At 44.1% G+C, this 25482-nt stretch overlaps 1 protein-coding gene across 4 annotated transcripts in view; it reads left to right on the top strand.

Annotated features, from left to right (window-relative positions):
* The first annotated feature begins 59 nt into the window (after positions 1 to 59).
* ARID1B (AT-rich interaction domain 1B) overlaps positions 60 to 25482 on the top strand; it is a 343106-nt gene continuing 317683 nt past the window's right edge. For 3 of the 4 annotated variants that reach the window (XM_074144445.1, XM_074144443.1, XM_074144444.1), the window contains exon 1: positions 327 to 1904. In XM_074144445.1, the coding sequence (XP_074000546.1) occupies positions 327 to 1904 (1578 nt within the window). Of the gene's footprint in view, positions 1905 to 25482 lie in introns of all 4 variants that reach the window. The other variant, XM_074144442.1, reaches the window with a different exon arrangement.

Here is a 25482-nt window from a genome sequence, read left to right as displayed (position 1 = left end):
TTTTTCCTGAGGGTAGTTACTATTATCACTACTAATTTCTCCGGACTCGCAATGTTGCGATGATCATGGCCGCGCAAGTCGCAGCGGCTCCTGCGGGTGCGAACAACAGCAAGGGCAAAGCCCCGAGCCTGCCGGGCGGCCTGGGGCCGGAGCGGGGCCCGGGGGGGGCCGGGGCCGGGGCCTCCACCGCCGCCGCCGCCGCCGCGGGGGCTCCCGGGCCGGGCCCCGCGCTGGGGGTCGGAGAGGGGAGTCCGGCCGGCGGCGGCAGCGGCGTGAATAATGTAGATCACCATCTCCTCCACCACCACCGCAGCGAGCCGCCGAACATGGCCAATAACGCGGCTCCCGCCGCTGCCGCCGGTAACAACAACAACAACAACGCCAGCGGCGGCGGCGGCTCCTCCTCGGAGCCGGCTCTGAAGGAAGGTGGAAGCTCCTCGGCGTTATCTTCATCTTCTTCGTCTTCTTCTTCCTCCTCCTCCTCCTCCTCCTCCAACCCGGGCTCGGCCATGGAGACGGGGCTGCTCCCCAACCACAAGCTGAAGAGCGTCGGAGGCGATCACCCCGCCGCGCCGCCCCACCACCACCACCATGCCCACCACCCGCATCACCATGCCCACCACCACCACCATGCCCACCACCCGCACCACCACCACCACCACCACCACCACCATGCACTACAGCAGCAGCTAAATCAATTCCCGCCGCCGCCGCAGCAGCCGCCGCCTCAGCACCATCCCGTGCAGAATAACAACAGCAGCCTCGGCGGCGGCGGCGGCGGCGGCGGCGGCAGCAACAACAACGGCGGTGGCGGTGGCGGCGCTGCTCAGCCCAGTGCAGACATGGAGCAGCAGCAACATGGAGGAAAAGACAGTGTTTTGGGCGCTCAGGCCGAGCCCCCCCAGCAGCCGCAGCAAATGCTGAATAAAAGCGCCGACGAGGAGGAGATGCCCGGCAAGATGGGCGAGCCCATCGGCGGCCGCTACGATCACCCCGGCTTGGGACCCCTGGGCGGACAGCAGCAGCCCCAGCAGCCGCCCCCGAACGCTGGGAGCGGCGGCGGCCTCGGCGGCGGCGGCGGCGGCGGCGGGAGCGGGGGAGGCGGCGGCGGCCCCTCCGCGGTGGGTGTCTCGGAGTTCAATAGCTATTATGGCAACGCTGCCCCTGCCCCTGCCAGCAGCGCTACGGCGAGCCGCGCCGGGCCTTGCTTTGATCAACATGGCGGACAACAAAGCCCCGGGATGGGGATAATGCACCCCACGGCGGCCCCCAACAGCATGGACCCCCTGCAAAACTCCCACGAAGGTTACCCCAACAGCCAGTACAACCACTACCCGGGCTACGGCCGCGGCCCCGGCGGCGGCGGCGGCGGCGCGGGCGGCGGCGGCGGCGCGGGAGCCGTGGCGGCGGCGGCGGCGGCCGCCGGGGCAGGCGGCGGCGGCGGCTACGGGGGCTCCGCGGCGGGCTACGGGGTGCTGAGCTCCCCGCGGCAGCCGGGCGGCGGCATGATGATGGGCCCCGGCGGCGGGGCCGGCCTCGGCAAGGCTGCTGCCGGCGCGGCGGCGGCGGCCGGCGGCTTCGCGCGGTTCTCGGGGCAGAACCAGCACCCGTCCGGGGCCACCCCTACCTTGAACCAGCTGCTCACCTCCCCCAGCCCCATGATGCGGAGCTACGGCAGCAGCTACCCCGACTACAGCAGCCCCAGCGCCCCGCCGCCGCCGCAGCCCCAGCCCCAGGCAGCGGCGGCCGCCCCGGGAAGCCAGCAGGCAGCGGCGGGCATGGGCATGGGCAAGGACATGGGCGCCCAGTACGGAGCGGCGAACCCGGCCTGGGCAGCGGCGCAACAAAGGAACCACCCGGCGATGAGCCCCGGGAGCACCGGGCAGGCCATCGGCAGGACACAGGTAACCCCCCGCGCTCCGTCCCTGACGGCTCCCCGCCACTCGTGTCGGGGTCTTAGTTTCTTTATAATTCACTTTCCCCCCCCCCTCCCCTCCCCTCCAACTCCCTCTCTTTTTTTTTTTTCTTTTTTTTTTTTTTAATTTTATTTTTGTAATTTTTCTTTTTTTTTTTTTTTAAATTTTTCCTTTCGGGCCGGTCCTGCTCTTGGCTGCCTCGGTAGCGAGGGGGGGGGGGTGGTTGGCGGGGGGGAGGGGGGAGCCGCGTACAATGCGCGGCCCCGGAGTGCGGCGATCGCCGCCGATCCCGGGCCGTTCTCAAACCCCGGTCATGGCTTTTTTTTTTATTCCCCCCCCCCCCCCGGCTTTGAAGCGGCGGCGAGGGGAACGCGGGGCCCGGAGGACGGGCAGCGTGGGACGGGGGCGGGGGGGGGTGCGTGTGTGGGTTTTGTAACCGGCGTGTGGGACCCGGGGGATCGCGCCCGTAATCTTCCACGGGGCTTTTTTTTTTTTTTTTTTTTTCCCTTTTCTTTCTCTTTTTTCTCCCCACCCCCTCCCCCCTTTTCTGTTTAACTTGTTATTTTTATTTTTATTTTTTTTTTTAACAGAAGGAGTTGCGCCGTGATTAGTTTGTCACTGGCGGAGTTACCGCAGTGAGACCCACGGCACGCGGCCGGGTGCCTTTTTCTTTCTTTTTTTTTTTTTTTTTTCCCTCTCTCTCTCTTCTCTGTGGGAAGAGCGCGCGTGTGTGCGCGCGTGTGCGCGCGCCTTTCCACACACACACACACACCCCCCTCCACTCCTCTCCACCCCCCCCCCCCCGCGCGGCGCGGGCCGGGGCGCGTGGGGCGCCTCGGTCCGGTGACCCCTTAACACGGGGGGACGTGCCCACCCGCGGGAGGCAGCCGCGCGTGGGTGCGCGGGCGGGCGCGCGCGCATGGCCGCGCTCCCTCTCCCCGAGCGCACGCGGAAATCCAAACTGGGGAGGGGAAAAAAAAAAAATAGTAAAAAAGATCAAAAAAAAAAAAAAAAAAAAGAAACCTAAAAAAGAAGGAGAAGTCCTTGGCGTCAGCCGAGGGGCGCAGGCACCGGCCCGGCCGTCACCCCTTGCCCCGGCGCGGTAACTCCGCCGGTCGATGGATCGATGTTATCGATCGATAGGCAGACGGGCCGCGGCCCAGCGCCGTTGCGGGGCGGCGCGGCGCTGAGCGGCGAGGCCCGCCGTGCCGGTGCCCCCATCGGTGCGGCGGCCGGTGCCGAGGAGCGGCCGGGTCTCCTCCTTCTCCTTCTTCTTCTCCTCCTCCTCCTCCTCCTCCGCCAGGTTCGGAATTTGAATTGTGGAGGTAAACTGGCTGCAACCGTCTCCAGACAGCTGCCTCCGAGTTGACATCTAATCTGCCATCTGATTGGCTCCCCGCTCGCCATTGGGCACCTCGCGCCGCTGATGTAAATAGAAGCGCTGAGCGGCGCAGGCACAGACAAACCCCGGCACAAACAACGCCGGCGGCCGCGCCGACACCGGACGGGCCGGGCCGGGCCAAGGCGGGGGGGATGATGATGATGATGATGATGATGATGATGATGGTGGTGGTGGTGGTGGTGGTGGTGGGGCAACGCAACGCACCGACCCCGGCCCCACCATCGGTCCCGGCCTCGCCATCGACTGCGGCACCGCCGGCCACCCGCGCCGTGAAAGGCCGGGGGCGCCTTGCCCCCCTTCCCTTCCCGTCCCGCACCCCCTCCCCCCGCACCCCTCATCCAGTTTGGTTCCTCGGCGCGGTCGTTCTGGGCATCGACTTTTTTATTTATTTATCTATTTATCTATTTATTTATTTATTTTAATTCTCCGCTAATTGGAAGGCGGTAGCGGGGCGGGTGTGTGCGTGTGGGGGGGAACGGGACACACACGACACGACGACACACGGCTGTCTTGTCATCGCAGCGCTCGGAGGAGGATTCGGGATTTCAACTTGCGCTGGCGCCTCTGAAAGGGCTTTCGTTGCAGTTTATGGATGTGACGCAAGGGATTAGGGCTTTTTTTTTTTTTTTTTTTTGTAAAAGACAAAAAAAAATTTAATCCGGATACTAATTTGATTACACTTCTGTTAGCTTGATACCTAACCTATGCATGCCTCTTAAAAAAAAAAAAAAATCTCGTTTGAGTGTAGGTGAGGAAAAGCCGTGTATCGTACAAAGAAGGGAAAAAGGAGCCGTTCTGTCAGAGGGGCCATTTGTTTCATCCCTGCAACGAATCCAGCTATTCGGGGGAAAATGTGCTTTTGCGTTTGAATTGTGGTTTAGAATACTGCGAGAAGCATCGGGAGTTGTTGATCTCATTATTTTTCTACACAAGTGTGAGATTAGGCTTGAATTCTCAGTGGGAAAGTGAATTGTGTTAAATGGAGTAGTGCATTAGAATTTTATGGGTTTCTTTTCCCTTCAACAAGATCTTTCTATTAAGAACTGTTAAATCTTTTAATAGCTTTTAACAACGAGGACTGGCAGGAACAAATGCAGGTGTATGCTTTTGGGAGCCTCAAACGGCTGCATCTTTCCATAAAGTAACAAACAGAACCTGCAGAAAGCAACACTTAATATTGTGAGCGGTGAATTAATCCTGAAAAAATAATAATAATAGAAACCCTGGATGGGCTGGCTGCGTTGTGTGTTTGTCTGTTTCCAACAGACCACTTTTGTCACGTTTTTAGTTTTTATTCCATTTCCTTTCTGTTTCTTCCAGGGAAATAAGATACTTTTTTTTTTTTGGCAGTGTTAATTTTTACCTTTTTTTATTTGCGCTGGTTAAAGGGTCACTGGAAGCCATAAGGTAATGAGGCCTCACATGCATAACCTTTCGTAATTAATTTAAAAATATTTGCATTGTCTGCTTGCTTTTAAACACAGGTAGTTCAGAATTTATGGTTTTAAGAGCTAGGAAAATCATCGTCAGATAAACATAGTACATGTTAGTTCAGAGTGCTATTTCTTCACGGCAGAAATTGTTTAAACTATATTATTTTTATTGGAGGAGTGAGAGTAAATTCATTATGTCCTCAGTATGACCCTTGGAAATACTTCCTTATATTTATGGGTTTATGTCCTCTCTCACAGATTTTTTTTTTTTTTTTACTGTAAGAATTAGGTTACAGCTTAGAAATAATAATATGTCAAGGGCACAGTTTCTTTCATTTTTTTTTAATTATTATTTTTTCTTCAACATAATTGCCATAAAGGCAAGTCATCAGTATTCTTTATATTATGATTTTTTCATCTAACCAGTAAGTGATTGAGATAAGAAATTTTCTTAGATTTTTAATTAATATTTTTAATGTATAAAATAGCTTGTGTCAAATTAAAAATACTTACCAGTAGCTGACAGAGCACAATTATTTTTGTACATCCTTTTTTGTTTTTAATTCCCACGTGACAATCTTCACGTATGTCATATCATTAAGTAGAGAAATCGATTGCTTTTTGAAAGAGAAAAAGGGAATATACAGTCCAGTATTTAAACAGAAGGTTTCTCTATTTTTTTTTTAATAATCATCTGAGTGTATACTCTGTATATGTGTATACAGACATTAGAATATACTCACTTTTCATGTGTCTTTGCAAAGCAGATGATGATTGGCCCCTACGCCTGTAAGAAACTATTGTGCTGGGAGCAGAGAAAAAGGACCGTCAGTGGGCTACAACGTCTGAGATACTTGCTCAGGAAATTCTTGCCTCAGTGTGGGTAATTTTTGTAATACTGGAACCCTGGCGTCCCACTCTGAACTGACTCCTGTGTTTGTCCAGCCTATTAAATCATTTAAGAAAATTTTTGCTTCCATTTCATTTAATCGCCTTGCTCAATCATGAGACGAGATGTAAGCTTGAAAAAGAGGCCTCTTGTTTCTGAAGAAACACACGTTTTCAAAGCAGATGGGTATCGCTCATGCGGATACATCGATTTGATTGTGGAGGAGTTGTGTGATGCTAGTACAGTACCTTGTCATTCAGTTATTTTGAATATTGATTAATGCCTTGGCAGTGTACAGATATTTAGAGTCCTGGGGCTCCTTTTATTCTTCGCTTCTGATTTGCGCTGCAGTAGCTTAACACATGAGCTGGCCTCTGTGTGTGTGCTTTATATACACCTTTCTCCTTTGTGCACATGTCTAAGACCTACGTACACCTACACACAAAGGGAGAACCTGGGTCTCCTCAGGAACACCTGTATAGGGTAAGGTATACAGCAAGTGTTAGAAGAAAAATTGTCAAGCTGCTCTGAGTTTGTGTCTGTGTATCAGCCGTTTTGTTTTGCAGCAGAGCGACTCGGAATTAGGCCTGATTCTGCAGCTCGTTTTATGCCAAATAGATTGCCTGTATTGGGAGTTCTGGCTAAGCCAGGGCTGCAGAATCATGTCCCGTGCCCGAAGGCCATTAAACAGCTGTTAGTGTGGTGAATAGATTCTTGATGTCTCAATGGGAGAATAAAACATATTTTTCCCTGTGCATTTTCGAATAAACAGTTTAGTATTCACATAGCTTCTATTTAGAAGTAGCAAATAGCAATATTCTCAGTTAGTAGCATCTATATATATATTACGACCGTGTATTTGACACTTTGTGGTTTGGTGTTCAGTTATGGGTTTCTGTAGTAGCGCTTTATGCCTACATGTTGAACAGCAGGACCCTGTGTATGAGATACAATAAAGAAAGAGAGATGCAAACCTGTCTACTGTATTACTGCCTCCATCGTGGAAGGAGCCTGCAACTAAGCAGTCGATGACTGTCTTTTTAGCATTCTGATCCCAATCTGTGGGGATGGAAACTCGGGCATTTAATCCGTTGCTAAATTTTCTAGTTACATATGTAAGGTAAAATTTTTGAAATGACTAAGCATGGTCTGTTTGGTGATGCTGTTTCATTCTGAAATAGTATCTTTTTCAAAACTAGATGAAATTCGTGCAATGAAAACAAGTTTCAATAGCTGCTGATAGGTCTTTTTCTTTCTTTCTTTTGCACTTCAAATATTTTATCGTAGGTATTTTGAAATTCTCAATGTTAATATGAGAATGGCAGTAGTTTATTTGTCCTTATGTCCTTAAGATTGTACCTGTGTCCTAGCTAGTTGCATTTCAGTACTTTTTCAAAATGTGCCATTTATCAGGAGGCTTTGAAGATTCTCTGTGGATATGTAAAGTAGTGTTGCCACGCTTGCTGTACATGCATGCTCAAGGCTGCAGAATTTCAGTAGCATGTGTTTGTGGTAGGCTAACTTGCTAGAATATATTTTAGAATTGTGACTATTAAGGTACTTGGGAAAAAAACTTTTTTTCTTTCAATTTTGGGGCTATTTACACAGTGCTAAATACATGTTTTGGTAGGATTGAATGAGGACTTTAATTAAACTTAAATTAAGAGTATACCTTAGTGGTTTTCAAATTTGTTTTGAAAACTAGTAATAGAAAAGTGGTACTAAGCAGTGTTGTTTTTGTATTGCTTGGTGCTGAGAGAAGCAAATAAAAGTGATACATCAAAATCTTGTGGAGCCAATCGTATTAGAGTAAAATTTATTTTAAAGAAGCTTTGCCTGTTAATAAATTTAAATATTATTTTTTAGTAAACCTGAGAGGTTTCTGTACATCTGATGTATGTTTTGACATTCAGATCGTAAGGTTGCTTTTTGAATTTTTCTCTTACCCAGTTGTACCCGTTCTTGCTCAGTTTTGCCCACAAATGCTGATGTGCTGGCACGGTGCTGGGGGCTTTGTGTTGCAGCTGGGCTGAATGATTTCTTCTGTTGTACTTCCAGATCTGAGAGTGTGGCATCCAGTGATCCACCAGGAACATGTCCTCTCCAAAAGGGCCAAACACCATCCAGGGTGGTGTTCCGCTGCAGTCGAGGAATCCTCAGGGGTGAACGTATCCCAAGATACCTATGTAATTTGTGAACAGTGCATTTTGGGGACAGTAGAGGGCTAATTTGTACAGGATTACTTTTAACTATTTTCTCTCTGGTGTGCCTCATACTGAAGTCAGACAATTCTTCCTGTTGTACAGGGTGGGGAAACTGAGGCACATAACATACACCTTCCTTCAGGCAGGCACACCTGGAAGCAGAGATCTCTTAGTAATAAATAGGGTCTTGCTGCCATAAACTTCAGCTTTTGAATAAATCCAGTCTTACTGTGAACACATTCTGTTCTGGGAGAATTTAAGCTTTACAGGCATCTATTCAAACAACCGAGAAGACAAATGACTGAGCGAAACGAGGGATTTGTCTGCTGTGTCAATATAGTCACCTTAAACTAAAGGCACCGTCATTTAAAATTCAAGTATTCCTTGCGCTGTTTTATCATTATGTAGTCAATGTCATCTATATAAAGTCACTGGATTTCTCGTAGAAATTAAACTCTGAGGAAAATGGAGTTGAAGAAGTGCCCAAGAGCTTAGCTGGTGTTGCAGAACTTGCCTTCTGATGCATGTGATGTACAGAGCACCAGTATGTGCTGGAGGGGCGGAAGGGGGCACATGCACAGGCTTCCTTACCACCAGGTCCGGTTGTTATATCTGGCAGATAAATTGTCTTCATTTTTAAAGTGAGCAAATTCAATGCAGAAATCACAGTTGTCGCGTCGTGTTTAAAGATTGCTTTTCATATGGGAATTGTTCTTACTGCAAATATAAAGTACCTTTTAGCAAACTTTACATTTCCTATATAGGTAACTTACTTCATCTCAAGGCACCTGCAAGTATTTAGAAAATTGTGTAACATAAGATCATTATCCTGATGCTATTATCAAAATGTTTCATTTGTGTTTATTAAAACCAATGTGAAGGATGCGTGAAAGTCTTCAGTGGGTGTGACTTGAAAGGATGTTGATATATCGTGCATTTATATTCCATGCATAGTGGAAATGTTAATTTCCTTATAAACTACCAAAGCAAGCCACGAGGCTGCTGAATTTCTGAATGGGAAGTGACCAATTTCTGGTTATAAAAGAAGAGCTTGATGGTTCTGCAGCGGGTGCAGAGTACAGAGCTATCGGTGCTTGATCTGCTTGCGTACTGCTTCTTGCGTTCGTGTTGGGGGGGGGGTTTAGTAACTGTGTCAGAAGGATTGAGCATGTCTACAAGTATGTAATCTATTTATTAGTTTCCTTTCTCCAATTTCAGGAACTCTTAGTTAGTTAATCTTTTGCACCTGAACTTGCCCAATGGCCAAATGGTGTTCTGCATTTAAGAACTCACTGCTGTCCCCTGTCTACTCCCCATTGCTTTGTAGCCTGCTCAGACTTGAAAAGACACTGAATTTAGGTTTGTGATCTGATAATTGTTTATGAAGACATCCATAAGTGAGTGATCGGCTCTCTGACACTTCCGTCTGTAGGGCTGTGTCACTGATCTCCCCCTGCCACCCTCATCAGTCTCTCTCTGACCATTGGTGGGGTGGGGAAGGAATTTTCTGCTAATTCTTTTTTTTTTTTAAGAAATTAGGTCTACATGGGATTTCTGGTTGTTACTTATTTTCTTTAGCATGTTTGCTAAAAAATAATAATAATCATGAAAATGGAAAAAGCTCTTTATGTGTACCCCCTTAGTTTTTTTAGGTCATAGTGTTAGTTGTGTTACTAATAGGGTCTTGTAAGATTCTGCTCTAAACTGTGACACACAGGTTTTTGTTTGTTTGGTTGGTTTTTTGTGAGAGCTTTGTTTGGGATTTATTTTAGGTATCTACTTCCTCTGAAAAATGTATCTTCTGTAGCAGGAGTTTCTGTTGGGTGTTAGTCATTTTCTTACCTGTGTTATGAATCGGTTTTGATTCTGCGAAGTTGCTGAATCGATTTATTTGCCCTTTAAAGACCACGTGGCCAGGTTCCGCTGTGAAGTTCTGTTGTTGTAGCTACATAGTTAGGTTCAGGGAATTAATTGCATCCTTGACTAAGAGGTGTTGTGGCAAACCCCTTTGTGTTTAGCTTACCATTGGGTTGGTATCTGCACGGGCAAAATAACAGCCTTCGTAAGTAGCCTCTGCTGCGGGTTACAGGTACGGCTGTTAAGATATAGGTAACTTGCTGAGTTTTTCCCAAAACGGAGAGTTCCGCAACGTGTGTTGGTCACGTTTTAAAAGGGTGAATTGATCTGTGCTGTGCAGGAAAGAGAGGGCAGTCTTGCCTCAGCGCGGTCCCTGGTACAGCTGGCTTTCACCGAAGGACATGGAAGTTTGAGCGTGGGTTTTTGTTTTTGTTTTTTGTTTTTTTTTGTTTTTTTTGTTTTTGTTTTTTTTTTTTTTTGTTTGTTTGAGTAAAGAAAGAAAATTGGTTCAGAAAATCCCAAAAGGAGTGATGCTGTTTTAAAACATAATTGTAGTCATGTGTGGCGTTCCCAGTGTGGACATGGCTTAATTCACAGATTGATTGAAATGGAATAGTGCCTTCTTTACACAAGCAGTGAATTCAGCCATGGTAAGTAAATTATGTGACTTCAGGAAAATGGTATTAAGTAGAGGATTGGTGCCGGAATTCTGGATAGCTGACTGCATGATCTAAAAGTGGCTGGTTTTACTGTTGGATACCTCGGGTTTTCCCTGTGTTAAAATAAGGATAATATTCGCTTTATTTAATTATTTGAGTTTGAGGCGCAGTGTTAATTAGCGTCACGCAAAACAAATGGGCAGCCTAAATACGCATTATGTGTGAAGGTGTTCGGTGTGCGCTGTACCTTCCTCTCTCCGTTTGGATGGGATCTGAGACTAGGTGTTCCCAACATGGGTTGTGTTACTTGGTTAGCTTGTCAGAATTACTTGTTTGTAAGCAAGATACTGAAACATCAGCTCTGAAAATTTCTTTTGAAAGCACAAGGACAGGATTTGTAGTTCTTAAATTTTATTCTTTTAAAGTTAAAAATAAAGATAAGGAGGTTTGTTTTGACAGCATCAAAGGAATATGCTGGTTTATTTGCAGCCTTTGATTTGGGTGGAATGTATGGAGCTCTATTTTTTTTGTGTAGCAATTTATGTTGTGAATATTTTGGATATTCTCTGTTTATATGAAATGGTAATATTGATGTCTCACTTTCAGGCATGATTTATGGAAAATAATTGTGCTTTTGTGTTTTTGTGGTGTGGTGGGGTTTTTTTTTTTTTTTTCAGTGTTTCTTAGTTGCTTGAAATTCCAAAGTCAAGAAAAATGAGCATGTTCTTTAGAGCTGTTGCTGTTTTAAGATATTTACAGATGGTCATAGATAGAGGCTATTTAAAGATATATTTCTGGAAAAATACAGGTAGGTACATTTGAGGCTGCTTTAGTTGTGTACCAGGAAGAGCAAAATAATTTTCCTTGGCAGTTTTACTTACATGTGAAGGTCTTTCCTTCCTGTAAACAAAAAGGTAGATTTCTGTGAGGCAAATAACTTTGTGGTGCCCCGTAGTCAGCGCTAATGAAAAGTGCCAGGAATATATAGATAGCTGTTCGCCGGGTGCGTTCTGTTTTTTGTAATTTGTTTCAAACTGAAGTTTTGCTGGATTTGAGGCATTTCCAGCCGGCGGGAAGGCTGGCTGGCGATGGAGGATTCCCTGGGGAGGAGGAGAGGAGAGGAGAGCGGGCAGCGTTCTGGGGCCGACGACAAACGTGGTATTTGTATCGTCTGTAAAAAAAAAAAAGTTTCACACATGAAGCAAACTAGTTAGCTTGTATAGCGTCACATGATCAAAATATTTTTCCCCTGGCCGCTGCCAGAAGCTATCTATTGCTTTTCAACAATCTTCGCCTGTCGGGCAGCGGGCCAGGGCCTGCGAGGCGGCCCCTTACGTGAGCCCGAGCTCCATTCTTCACCTCCCGGCTGGAGTGCCCTGACCTTCACATATGGAGATTAGCCCGTGCGCCCTCAATGGAAACTCGCTGCCTGGGGAAGAAAGGGGTTTGCCTTGGTTTGGGGTTTGTTTTGTGGTGTTTTGTTGGTTTTTTTTGTTGTGTTTTTTTTTTTTTTTTTCCTTTTCTCTGTGTGTGTGGTTTTTTTTACTTATTTATTTTTTTTTTTTATTCTTCTTCTTCCTCGGGGACTTTGACAGCCATTGTGCCCTGACCGGCGCAGAGGTAATGCAAGGCGATGGCATTTGGATGGCGTGGGGACAGCTGATGCGGGGAGGTGTAGGGGCGTTGCAGGCAGGGGTGTGCAAGTAGGTGTGTGGGTGTGTAAGTGTGGGTGGGGGTGTGCAGGCAGCGGTGTGTATCTGTGTGGGCAGGGATAGGTGTGCAGGCAGGGAGAGGCGAGTGTGTGTGTGCAGGCAGGGATGGGGGTGTGCAGGCAGGGATAGGGGTGTTCAGGGATGGGGGTGTGCAGGCAGGGATAGGGGTGTTCAGGGATGGGGGTGTGCAGGCAGGGATAGGGGTGTTCAGGGATGGGGGTGTGTGTGCGCGGGCAGGGATGGGGGTGTTCAGGGATGGGGGGGTGGGTGTGCGGGCAGGGATGGGGGTGTTCAGGGATGGGGGGGTGGGTGTGCGGGCAGGGATGGGGGTGTTCAGGGATGGGGGGGTGGGTGTGCGGGCAGGGATGGGGGTGTTCAGGGATGGGGGTGGGTGTGCGGGCAGGGATAGGGGTGTTCAGGGATGGGGGGGGTGTGCAGGCAGGGATAGGGGTGTTCAGGGATGGGGGTGGGTGTGCAGGCAGGGATAGGGGTGTTCAGGGATGGGGGTGGGTGTGCGGGCAGGGATAGGGGTGTTCAGGGATGAGGGGGTGGGTGTGCGGGCAGGGATAGGGGTGTTCAGGGATGGGGGGGTGGGTGTGCGGGCAGGGATAGGGGTGTTCAGGGATGGGGGGGTGGGTGTGCGGGCAGGGATGGGGGTGTTCAGGGATGGGGGGGTGGGTGTGCGGGCAGGGATGGGGGTGTTCAGGGATGGGGGGGTGGGTGTGCGGGCAGGGATGGGGGTGTTCAGGGATGGGGGGGTGTGTGCAGACAGCCCCTGCCTCACCTGCCTGAGGGAGAGGGAAGGCAGCCCTGGAGAACAGCTCCTGTTGCTGTGAGAGACATGAGTGGGAAGGGAGAAGTTTGGGGAACGCATTGTTGAATTTGAATTATAGGTCTTGACCGTGTGTCAAGTAGCTGCCTTTCAAGGAAGGGATGCGCAAGGGATGACCCATGCGACCCTCTGCCTTCACGTCTTTGAAACAATGTTATGCAGAGTATTTCTGGCGGTTTTCTTGAAGTGACACTTTTTTACATTTAAAATTGTATTTTTGCTAATAAAGAGATAATGTATTTTTTGTCTTGTATGTTTAAATTTTGGTTTACAAATATATATTTTTTTCTTTTAAATCCTGAAGCTAACACACATCACTTGGGATAGTCCCCCAAGCTGGCACGGAAGCATTTTTCCCACTAACAAACTGTAGAAGCTACTACTTTAGTGATACTTTTGAGATTTTTAACTTTGTAAAATAGTCTTTTTGTTGTTGTTGAACATGTGGTATGCAAATACAGGAGAAAATAGTGCTACAAAGTATTTTGTTGTGGGTTTTTTTTAAGTATTAAAAACACATTTTGCTTTTCTAATAAACCCCATAACCAGACCTTTTAATGTTTTGATATAAATAGCAATTACACTAACTGAGATCCAACCACAATGAAAAAAACATTTAAAATCATTCAGAAGAAAAGTTCCCAACTTAATTGAGCTTTGCCTTTAAAGAGGAGGGGCTGATTGGGCAGCATCTGAAGCAAACTGTCTTGCATTTAGAAGTGTCTTCTTGAAGTGCTTGATGTATTGGCATGGTTGCCAACATTAAAAATAAAGTAAAAGATTTTTCCAAGATTTAGCCTGGGATCTGAGGGCTGACGCAGCCTAAGCTTTCGAGAGTTTTACGTGTGAATGCTGGTGACAATCGGAACATTTTCTTGGATGAGTTGAGACCCTCAAAGTTTGAGGTTTATGTACACAAGTTGGGGATGTCATATATTGGGGTAGCATTTAAGGATTTGGTTGTTCATGAGGAACTTGCCAAATGTGGCACTTGTGAACAAGTGGGAGAGAGGGATTACCTGCCCCAAGAAGACTTTGCATAGCCCCCCCATTTCTCCTTTTAGTTCTTCACAGCTCATTTTAATAATAGTCCTAATAGCACACTTCGTTGTGAGGAGGAGGGTCAGGGAGGGCCTGAGTGAGCCGTTACTTTGCTAGAGTGTGGTTGGCAGAATGGTAGATGTGTTCCTCTACTTCTTCTGAAGATACTAGCACTGTTATATGTGTCAGCTCTGTTGTGGGATATCGTTGCTCAAGGCTTTTTCTCTACATTTTCTCCTGCAGGGAGTGAGAGATTTATTTGTGGATTATTTGATTCTGTCTCACTTCTTTTCTTCCCAAAGTTGTGCTGCTTCCTTTTATCCAAACGTCATCATCTTTTTTTTGCTCCTCTTTCTTGTGATGCTTCTTTTTCCTTCTTAAAACGTTCTCTCCAAATTCTATCTTTCTCACGTTCCTAATCATTGGAGTGGTGGAAAAGCCATCCTTATTGTCTTCTGCCATTTTACAGTTGCGTGAGGGTGAGCAGTGTGACGGTGTGTCCAGGGAGAAAATAGCTCCTGAATGACCCTGGTGCCCATCCCTCCCTCTGACTTGCATTTGCTCCTCTCTGGCCTCCAAGGAATCTGTGCATAAAAGTTGTTGGGGAAAGACTGACAGCAGGGAAAGTGCCTTCAGTAGCCAGCTTCTTGTGTAGGCTCTTCTTGTGACTGGAGGTCAAGTTGCATAAAAAAAAAAAGAAAAAAAGCCATCAAAAAACTAACCAAGCAAGCCCCCAGATCCTGGGGGGTAGGATCTTCCCTACCTAAGACTTGGTAGGGTATTGGGAGGAATCATGCAGGTAATCTATGGGTGATAGTGCTGGGTTTTTTTCAGGTTCCTCTACTGCTGATTGCTTTTCTCTAAGTCTGCTCTTACTTAGACATAGAAAAGAGGGAAGCAAACAAAGGAGACAAAACCAAGCTGGAATGTAAATGTGATGCGCACAGTTTCTTTACATCTTACCTGGCATGGCAGCTGTAATTAAAAACCTCTCTTTCTATATTTGCCCAAAAGATATTTGAAAAGATGTCGGCATGAAAATTGAAGTGTGGTGTTGCTGTGTATGTGGAAAAGACAGGAATTGAGGAGAGGAAACACTTTGTGTGTAATTGTCTATGTTAAGTAGTGAATGTGATGTGCTAGATGCAGTCTATGCAATTTTATAGTACCTTATATTTAATTTCATAGAGTTCTTTTCCTAATTCTTCTCGGAAGATTGGTGGCGTAGAGAAAAGCAAGCTGCCAGTGATGGCTGGTTGTTATTCCGCTTTGTCTTTTTCTTTTGGGGGGATGTAGCTTGTTAAGATGATGAATGAAGCCTGTTAAAAAAGTTAAGTTTCCATTGTTCTAGGAAAATACCTTAGGAATTCAAAGAAGAACAAAGGCCAATTTCTTCTTGCATAGTCTCATTCTTGGTAGTCTCTAAATTCTATTGCTTTGCCTCTAAGAAGACCTAGATGTTTATTTGCAACAGTTCTTGTACCTTAAAATCTCAGATTTACCTGTGATAGTTACTTGCCTTTTAGGTTTGAAAAAGCTGAGTCTGACCTGCCCTGTTAGTTCCTTCTTTCCACTGCTGCTTTTTAACATTGAGATTAAATTTTTTCTTTGCTTGGGGTTGATGTCTTCCTTGAAAAGATGGAGGACAAAAGTTGGTGCTTTTTGTTAAAGGCTGCAGCTGGTCATGACATCATAACAGAAGCTTCAAATAGTTACAATTTCTGATGACATTTTTACTTTTCTGAAGTCCTCGAACTGGCGTATGGCTGTCTGTCTTACTTTCTCAAGCAAGTTGTCTCAGCTGGGGTGCCAGGAAAAGGTAGAATACTAGTTTTTCCTCACCAGAAGTGGGGTTTTATATCCTATCGCAGACCAAAGGAGGCAATAAACATGACTTCTTTTTTTTTTATTTTATTCTTTTTTTCCAAATGTTTGTCTGATACTGAGCATTCAGTAGCATGCTTTGTTTGTCATTTTTAGATTAATGCTTGGGAGTAAGTAGGGAATATTTTTTTAAAAATCATGTTCATTCTTTAGACATTCATCGGAAGATCTAAGTGGGTATTCCTTAAAAAAGGCTGCTTTTTATTCCTCTTGGCTTTTGAGGGTGAGAGGCTGAAACAAAGAGCAAGTTAGTAGGAGAAAGGTTGTTAACACAAATGTATAGGAAAATAGGCGTTGAACTAAACGGACACGTGCCTTTTGTGAGATACTAAGCCAGAGTTTCTTTGGGGAAAACTGAAGAAAACTTGAAAACCTGATTTGTTTACCTCCGAATTTTTCCATAGCCTTTTGCTACACTCCTTGGTCACTCTTATATTGAGTTTTGTGTTGGTAAAAGATCTTACACCAAAGGATGAGTCTAATGTTCCTCTGAAGCTGATCTGACTTCACTTCTGCTGAAAAGACCAGTTCCCACCCTTCTATCAGCTCCCTGCTGCTTCCCTTGTGTCATAAGGTGAGTGGCATCAGCTCCCTGATTTGTCTGAAAGCTAATCCTGCCAAACAAAACCTGTGAATGGTCAACTCTCAGACAGATCATTGAGCTGGTCTGACTTTAGCACAGAGGTAAGGCAAGGGAGAGCCTGGTGAGTTCAGCTGGGGGTGGGGGTCAGGGCAGGACAGCCCCTTTTAGTGGTGCTACAGGCTTGCATCAGCTTAAACTCATCACGAGACTGTATCTGGTGTGTAAAATTACTCTGTAAATATTGACAGATATTTCCTGTTCTCCAGTCGGAGAAGGGGGTCATTGTTACCCCCCTCTTAAAATGGAAAGAAGCTGAGGCAGAAAGTACAAGATTTTTAATTTTTTTTCCCCACTATGATAATTACACAGAATGTACTAACTGCAGTGGCCAAAGAAGCTTTCCGTATCTTTGAAATACCAGATTTCAAGGGTGGGACTCATCTAACCATATGTATTACAGGCATTTATACCTGATCTTTTCGTGTGGGCTTTTCTTCTCCTTGGTGTAAAGAAATAGTCGTTTCTTGGTGTGAATCATTTCATCCTAAAGTAGACATGTAATGCAGGTGTAGTGAATCATGCTCCTGAAGTTACATGTTTTTCCTCTTGCTCTAAAGAAGGTCTAAGCCTATAAGCTCAGGTATTGATGTCAAAGGGCAGGTGAAATTAATTCCTTCCACTATTTATAGCATTTTCAAATCATACAAGCGAATGACTGCAGACTTCTGTTGGAGTTCTGGACTAACCTTGCTAACCCATTAGAACTAATGGTTTTAATACTCATTTCCTGTTAAGCTTGATACATTTCTTTTTTCGTTGTCCTTTCTTATAATACCTATTCAGAATTTTTTCCTGCTGTTGCTTTTCTTTTGATATGTTAAATTCTTTCATGTAAGAACTGTCAGTGTCTCTTTTCAAGCATATTTGCCCAGACGAGGCATACTGGCAAATTTGAAAACACCGGGATGAGTTTCCAGATCAGTTGACCTTAACGCTTAGGTATGCAATTTCCGTGCAGAGATGCAAGCTGTTGATTTGGAAACAGGGCAGCAGTTTTATCCCATAGATGCTGCTTCACAGTCCATTGGAAACTGTTCTCCCACTGCTGGTGGAGTGGGCACCTCTGGGAGGAAGCTGCGTGGTGGTCCTCCTCACCCAGGGCTGGTGCTCCCTGTGGCTCAGCAGCCCTCCCGATGGTCCGTCTGTCTGTCTGTGGGGCATCAGGCAGGGCAGCAAACCCAGTGAGTATTTTGGCAGGGCTGAGGAGCTGTGCTGGGCATGGGGAGGAAGAAAGGGGCAGCCCAGTCAAGGGATCTCTGCCACCAAGGGAGCTGGTGTCCGTGGGGGCAAACAAGGCACATTCGAAGTGCTGGGGGTGTATTCCAAAATGATGAAACCTGGTGTGATGCCGAGGGATGGAATTGGTCAGAGGTACAGAAGAAAACACAGGGATGCCTATCCTGCAAAGAGCTCTTTTCAACAATGCAATGTTTTACAAAATGGTTAAAGAGGAAAAAGCACATTTTGCAAAAGGAATTTACCTACATGTCCTGCAAAATGGTTATTGTAAACCTTAATTATCGCTAGGGTCAGTTAACCTTTCTTAATAGAGTGTTTAAAATGCCCCAAATGAAGTTATATTGCTATTGATAATTTTCGCTGACATCTTTGTGGCAGGGTGTCAGTGCTTTCCTCTTTTTGGAGGCTGGCATAACTGGTATTTCTGTTTGCTCGCTTTTTAAGGGATCTTTCTCGCAAACGATGAGAATTTATTTGGCTTAAGCTTGGTTTCTGAGCTCAGTATCCTCTGAAAAGTTGCTTGTTTTGAAAAGACTCTGAAGTATCTTTTGTAGTTTTATAGTTTGTGTATCTTTTGTGGTTCTCTTTTGTAGTTTGAAGTTCAACTAGTGGCATGGGTTTTAGATGTACTTTTTTCCCCCCAGTGTGTACCAGGGGAGGAGGAGGAAGCACGGCTTCCTCAAGGTTGACTGAAATGTTTTAACTTCTACAGCAAATGAGGTGAGAATGAAATTGTCGGAAGGATAGAGTTAAATTATTGAAGCACTTGGCTGTTTAAAGTAGCTGGGGATGTACTATAAAAGGTGCGAGTCTAACAGTCAAATGTGTAAACAGCACCTTATTCCTTCCTTGTACCTGATTTCTCACCACTTGCTTTATATGATGAGAGCCTAAATCAGTGTGGGAGATACCGCAGCCGTTCTCAAAGTGTTAGTTTATGATGCCTCCACCAGAAGAATAATCTATTGCCATATAGGATAGTGGAGAGAAAAGCATTTGCGAGGAAGATTAATTGAAGTAATTCATCACTTTAAAATGAAGAAGGTTCATCAAACAAAAATAAAAGCTAAGTATTTTATGTGCCTCTATTGGAATTTGATAACCATTTGTTTTGCTAGAAAATGTATGTGGACTGGGCACCTAGTACTTGTCTACACAAGGAAATTTAACGGTACAACTATGTGCTATAATTATATGCTATAATTATACCAATATAACTCCCTATGGAGACACTCTTATACCAGAATAAGAGTTTTCATGGTTTATCTTATTCTGCTTCCAAAGCACGTAAGCTTAAGTGGGAAAGGGTACTCTTATACTGGAGTAAGTTTCCACACTGAGCTAGTTATATTGATATAATTATGCATTTTTTTCCTTCAGTGTAGACAAGTCCCTAGTGCCTTTTCAGCTTTGAACTTTAGTTAAGAATTTCTTGGTTGTGATAAGTGTCTAAGCATTTTCATAGTATATTTTTATAATGGGACTTGGGTATTTAAACCAATTACTTAGGCCAATTAACAGCTTCCTGGGTTGTGGATAACAATAGGATATATAAAATTCATGTTCCTAGGTGCTTGGCTGTATCTTCTCCCCCCCTTCCCCTCTGTGGTTTTACGAGTACGCAGTGTACAACACAACAGGTGGAATAGACTGTGGCTGCCTAATGAAGTCTGTGTTGGATACTTTTTGTCTCATGTTCCTCATTATTCCTCGAGTTTTGTTGTGCTGTGGCTCTAATTACACGCATCTCTGTGGATCACAGAAAGAAGCTTCCTTGATGAAGTTGGAAAAAAAAAAAAAGCTTCCAAAAATGTTAATCGTTTGGAGAATTGCTGATACTTATTGATCTTCACACAAGACAGTTAGGACCATAATTGACTTGCTGGGCACAAGTTGTACAAGGAGCAACTCAAATGGGACATAGAGGGAGGGGAGGAGGGTGCAGGTGCTCTTCTGGTATGTGATGCAGTCGGAGGATGGTGTTGTGTAGAAGGTATGTTTGGTAGGGGTGATCTCTCTTGCCTGGTTCAGTCAGAAGCGGGTACCTACAGAGAGGTATTTACATGGACGGTGCTTTGATGTTGGCCATCTTCTCTTCTCTTCTGCCCGTATCTCCTTTGCTGCTTAGACTACACCAGGTCTCATCCTCAACTTCGCACCGCCCCAAAAATGGGAATATGTGAATGTTTCTTTACAGTATTTTAGCAGTTTCTGCAAATATCAACATCAATTCCTTAGGAACCGTTTTTCTTGTTTATCTTTTTTACTTCTTACAAAATGACTGTTTTGAAAACATACCCTTTTTTGGTACTTTTAATTCTCTTTTATTAATATTTCTAGTATGTTTGTAGTGTTATAATGTCCATGTTGTCTCATTGTGCCAGAAACTGAGGATTATGACTTCAAACGCAAAGCAAATTGCAGAAACGGGAGACATCTTAAAATAAAATAGAGATGATGTAATAACCTCCAAATCATAGAAGAGCAAGGCTGGAAGGAACATCAAGAGGTCATTGAATCCATCCCTCTGCTCTGAGGCAGGATAAGACAGACCTAAACCATTCACGACAGATGTTGCTCTGTCCTGTAGTAGTAACAAACCGAGCAAAAAGGAGTTATTTAAACACACGCTTCCCCCCCACCCCAAGCTTTTGTGCAAGCTGAACTTGGCATAGAATTGGTGTGAGAGGATATGTGGATTCATATAGGATTGTTTCAAGTATCTGAGTTGTTCTTTCTAATTTTTTGAAACAGTGTTTTCTGTCACAATAGTCTAATGGTGTTAGTGTAGTTTTGAGTGTAATGCGTATTTCTAATTTTAACTGGTAGTCTGTTGTTCAGGTGTGTTTCTTCCTGAAACTATTCTTTTTCTGTGTTAGCTCTGTAACCAGTGTCTGAACTTCTTGGGCATTGAGCAGTTTAGTTTAAAAAATGTGTAGCATTTCCTTTTCATCTTTGACAGTATTTCTGGTGTATAATTAGTTTCAGTTTTCCTTTTTCAGTTCAATGTCTTTCTGTGTGAAAGAGCTGAGCAAAAAAATCTAGGGGTAGGAGTGTAAAGTGAGCAGGGGAAGAATGTATTCAAGAAATCATAGTAGATGGTTCTCTTCTCTTGGCAGAAGAGCTGGGTTTAGCTGAAATGCCAGGTTAGATATGAAGTGAATAACGTGTCTTTAAGAAAAGTTCTTTTTTTTTTCTTTGAAGAATAAATAGAATGTATGATACATGGTATCTGCAGCTCTGTAATCCTAAATTGAAGTTTGCAAATGAGTGTCAGATGAATAACATCTTTCTAAATTGAACAATACCTAAAATTGGAATTGCAGATACCCTGTTGCTAAAATGACTCTTTGGGCTTGTTTGCTCTATTTTGCCTTTTAGTTATATCAGCCGAGAAACATCTGTCTTTGCTGCTAAATGACCTCTTCTGACTAGGCCAAGTGATTTTGACAGAATGAACTGTCTTCAGCCCTCATCAGCTGCAGGAAGAAGCTGCTGTAAGTTGCAGCCTTAGAGAAGGGAGAAAGATTAGATGTAAATACACTCAAATTGCTCTTGCCTTCAGAAATAGCTTACTCGGACGTACAGGAAAGATTCCCCATACCTGTACTGCTTCCAGTGTTTATGAAGGCAGTCGTTGCCTTTTCTTTCTTCCCATTTAATCTGATCGTTAATTTTGATCCTTCTCTAGATCTGGTAACTTTAGGAAGTTGGGAATGCTGTATTTTGGGTTGTGCCCAAAGAAGGCTCGTTAATCCTGAATATCCTCTCTGACAAAGGAGTTTCTTTGAAGTACTTTTAGGAAAGCTGTGTTGGTGTTTTCACATGATGGCTGATGTGGGACTCTCTTAAGGACTGGGAAATAAGAGGTGGGCATAGGAATGGAAAGAAGTCAGGAGTTTTCAGGCAGATGGAATTTGAAAATAAAGGTTTCTGCTGTGGGAGAGGGGAGGAAATTCTATGAATGGCATAGTCAGATTTCCTGTTAAATGATGGGTTTTTTGGATGAGAAGTACTGAAAAAGTGGATCAGCTTTCCTGCTTTCACATTTCTCAGACCAGATAGGTCTCACATGTTGATTTTTAATTTAATTTTAAATAGCGTGATATTAAAAGAAGATTGTGATCTTATATTGAAAACACATGCCTTCTTTGTATAGAAACTGCAAGTTCTGGATAGTAGCTATACTAGAACCATGCATGTAATTCTAACATCCAGGGTAATTTTTTGCAGAGGTATTCATAGTCATGATTAATCCTACTTCCCTATTTCTGCTCTTATCCATGTGCATGTGTTATATGCGTGAGTTTCTTTGTGCTGAAATGCTCTAGGATGTTTCATAGTCTGCCAGTTTGGAGGAAGAATTTGTCCCGTTGGGAGTGGTTGAGGAAAGAGCAGTGAAGATTTGGCAACTTTTGTCTTTCTTGAGTGAGAAGTAGGTGAAGGCACTAGGGTTAAACCAGGATTTGACCTGGTTTAAACCCAGGTCAGAATTTTTTTTCCCTGAGTAAGCCATAGGGAACTTTATATTAATATCCAGATATGTTTTTGGAGGGCTGTTCGGTAGAGTTCTTTGGGAGGCATTCCCAAATCTCTGCGAATTTTTAATTTTGTTTAAAACCCGTGAGTATTAGAGCTGATAATCTTTTTAAATCAGCACAGCTTTTAATTTTTTTTGCTACCATTGTTTTGCTTACAAAATATGTTTTTATAAATACTTCTATGTTGACCTAAAGAGCAATATTTTTATTTCTTCTTTTAGAAATTAACATTTAAAGCTGAACAGATCCCTTAATACTTTTGAGTTTTTGACTTGCTATGTGTGTCTCTCTTAGTGTGGCTGTTTCACGCTAAGTACACTAATAGTTCTGTTTGGAATTACCCCGTTGCGGGGTGTTCCTCACCGCTTTTAAGGGAAATTTACAACTCCTGTAATATTTGTCCTTCTAATTCTAAAATCCAGATGAAGCATGATCCCAGGAGTGTTGTTTTGCTGTTACAATGTAATCTTTTTCAGATGACACATGATTTAGTTGGAAACAAATTAGCAGCTATGCATGCCTAAAGAAAGCAATTTAATAAACAAGACTTTTGTAAGACCTAATCAGAATTGTAAAGTGATACTTGGGAATCGGTTACATTATACAGAAGAGCTGGTGTGAATGTAGGCATGTGTGTGAATGCATGGTTTCCAATCACATTGTTCTCTCAAGTAATACCGGGGCTTTGACCTTCAGTCTACTGTTTCTTCTAATTTATTACTTAACCATTAAATGTTTTCAATCAATAATGAAAAAATTCACTCATTCTGGTGATTGATTTAAATCTAAAAGTTAAATTTAGTTAAATTTTTATTTTAACTACTCAAAAAAGGCTATTTTCTAATGCTTTAGATCACCTGCTGCTGGTGAATTTTTGCTTGTTTTGCTCCTTCTCAGAAAATTAGATCCTGGCAGCGTCTGTGTTGATGAGGAAGATAATATAAATGCAAAATAATCACAGGCAGGGACTCGGGAAAATTCTGTAGCTCCAGCACCACAATAGGGGTGTCTAGGCTCAGATTCATTCTCTCTCTAGATAAAGAGACCCTTGGACTGCGCTTATGCTGCTGGTATGTCTCTAACTGGGACAGTGGATTTTTACGATGTTCAGCCAACATGATACAGAGACCATTATGGAACGATGGTAAAAAAAGATGAACCAGTTAGTTTCCAGGTATCTATTAATATTTTGCACTATTTACAATCAAGTTTTTTCAGCCTCTATGGGAAGCAGTTTTAACATAGAAAATATGTTACAAGGGAAGGAAGCAGTTTGTTGGCAGTTGAAGAAGTGACAGGGCTTCTGTTCTAGAGCTGAGTTTGCCTTACAATTACCCTGCTCCTAAATATATCCTTTAGGAATTTTGCATATACTTGCTCTAGCTAGGGGCTTTCCCCTGTTTTCTTACATAAGACCATTTCTTGCCTAACTAAAAAAAATAATAAAATGTTTGGGTTGAAAAGAGAAAATACTATTAATGAGTAAGGTACCTGCTGTGAGGCTAGAAACCAAGAAATACAGAACGTCAATGCTTTACACTTCTTTTAAAGTCCCATTCTACTATCAATTGGTGCGAGTAGGGTGACTGATCTTTCTCCTTTTACTGAGCTTCTTTTCTTCCTGCTGTGGCAGAGGAATATAACTTCTAAGACTTTGACAACCGTTTCTCAGTGTGGCAAGAACTTTCTGAACTTCCCTTGGTTGCAGTCTCATGTTATGACTATGGAAAAGGAAAACAGCTAACTGCTTTTGTTTGCCTGGTGGAGTTTTCCCTCCTGTTATCCTTTTATGCCTCTTTATCCCAGTATCCTATCTATTTTTGTAAGTGTTTTTTTGTTTGGTGTTTCCCCCCACCCTGAGTTCATTCATCATGAAGTTGGAGATCTGGAAAAAGAGAAGATTGCATTAGAGTCTTCATACCAAAGCAACTTACGCTGGGTGCCTGGAGAGGAGTGGCAGAGCACTTCGCAGAAAGGAGTAGAAGAGAATCTTTGACAACGGTCAGGGATGACAGTAGGAGCTGGACAGGTGGGAAGAGAAAAGAAGAGCTGTGCTTTCTAGAGTATCAGCTAGATTTTGGTGTTAGCTGGACTCTGATTTATTCTGGAATTGTGTTTTGGTGAGATCCATTGCAAATGCTAGCAGTGGGTATAATTCAGGTTTTGAAGAGTCGTAATAGTGTTATCTCGGAGCATGGCCTAGGAATTATTTCAAATATGTTTCATTCAGGAGCACTTGGTGAAATTTAGTGCATAAGATAGAATTTGAGAAATTGAGTGGCTTATTTTTGGATTTACCTTAGAAATAGGTCAATTTCTCAAATATTGTTTAATACACTTAATAGTGTTCCAAGTGATCTAGCAGAAACTTAAGGTGTTTGTGTTTTGTGGGCTTTTTTTTTTTTGTTGTTACTGTTTTTTTGAAAGATGTTTGCAGACACCTTTTTCCTTTTGAGGGTAGGTTTCTGAAAGTTTAACGTACCTTGTTACAGCCTATGATGCGATTTCTCCTTTCTAAAACCTTCTGGAGGGTTGGTTGTTTTTTTTTCCCCCCTCCTTTAGCCTACCAGTTTCTGACTCCTAGCCCTGTTTCTTGTCGATAATAACTGACATCAGTCTCCCCAAAGTCTTCACGTCTTGTTCCTTGTTAAGAGTGCATATAATACTTGTTATTATGCGGGTGAAAACCCAGTCACAGAAAGGTGAAGTGTTGTGCTCGTGTTTGCATAGCAGGTCAGCTGCTGAGCCAGGAATAGAAGCCCTGTCTTATGACTCGGTGCCCTAACCGCTGGCCTGCGCCGCCTCCCCGCAGCACTGCTCTCTTCCAAGAATGTAGTAGCGATGGGCTATGGAAGTAGCTACAGCAAGTATAGGAGCTTTGCTTCCATCTCTGGTACGGCTCCGAGGCTTAATACGTAGCTTAAAATACTGGGGGAGGAAAAAAAAAAGGAGCTCCTAAATAAGTTCTGTAAAGTTAGGGTTTGCTTTGTTTAAAAAAAAAAAAAAAAAAAATCTAGTTGAAAATAGCTTTCCAGAAGGTTGTGGATGTGGGGAAAAAAGTTCTACGTGTTTGAAAGTCAAACTCTGCTCTGCAAATAACCTTAAGAGCGGCCTGTGATTAAATCTTTTGTATATTCAACAACAAACTCATTTTATGCAACCGCAACTATGATAAAATTGAATTAAATGGACCTGCCTCTAAGAAAAGAGACTGAATAGCTGAGTAGTGC

Source organism: Numenius arquata, chromosome 2 (genome assembly GCF_964106895.1).
Source record: "Numenius arquata chromosome 2, bNumArq3.hap1.1, whole genome shotgun sequence".
In the NCBI taxonomy this organism is placed as follows: Eukaryota; Metazoa; Chordata; class Aves; order Charadriiformes; family Scolopacidae; genus Numenius; species Numenius arquata.
Note: the sequence above shows the minus strand (reverse complement) of the source record. Positions and strands in the feature narration are given on the sequence as shown.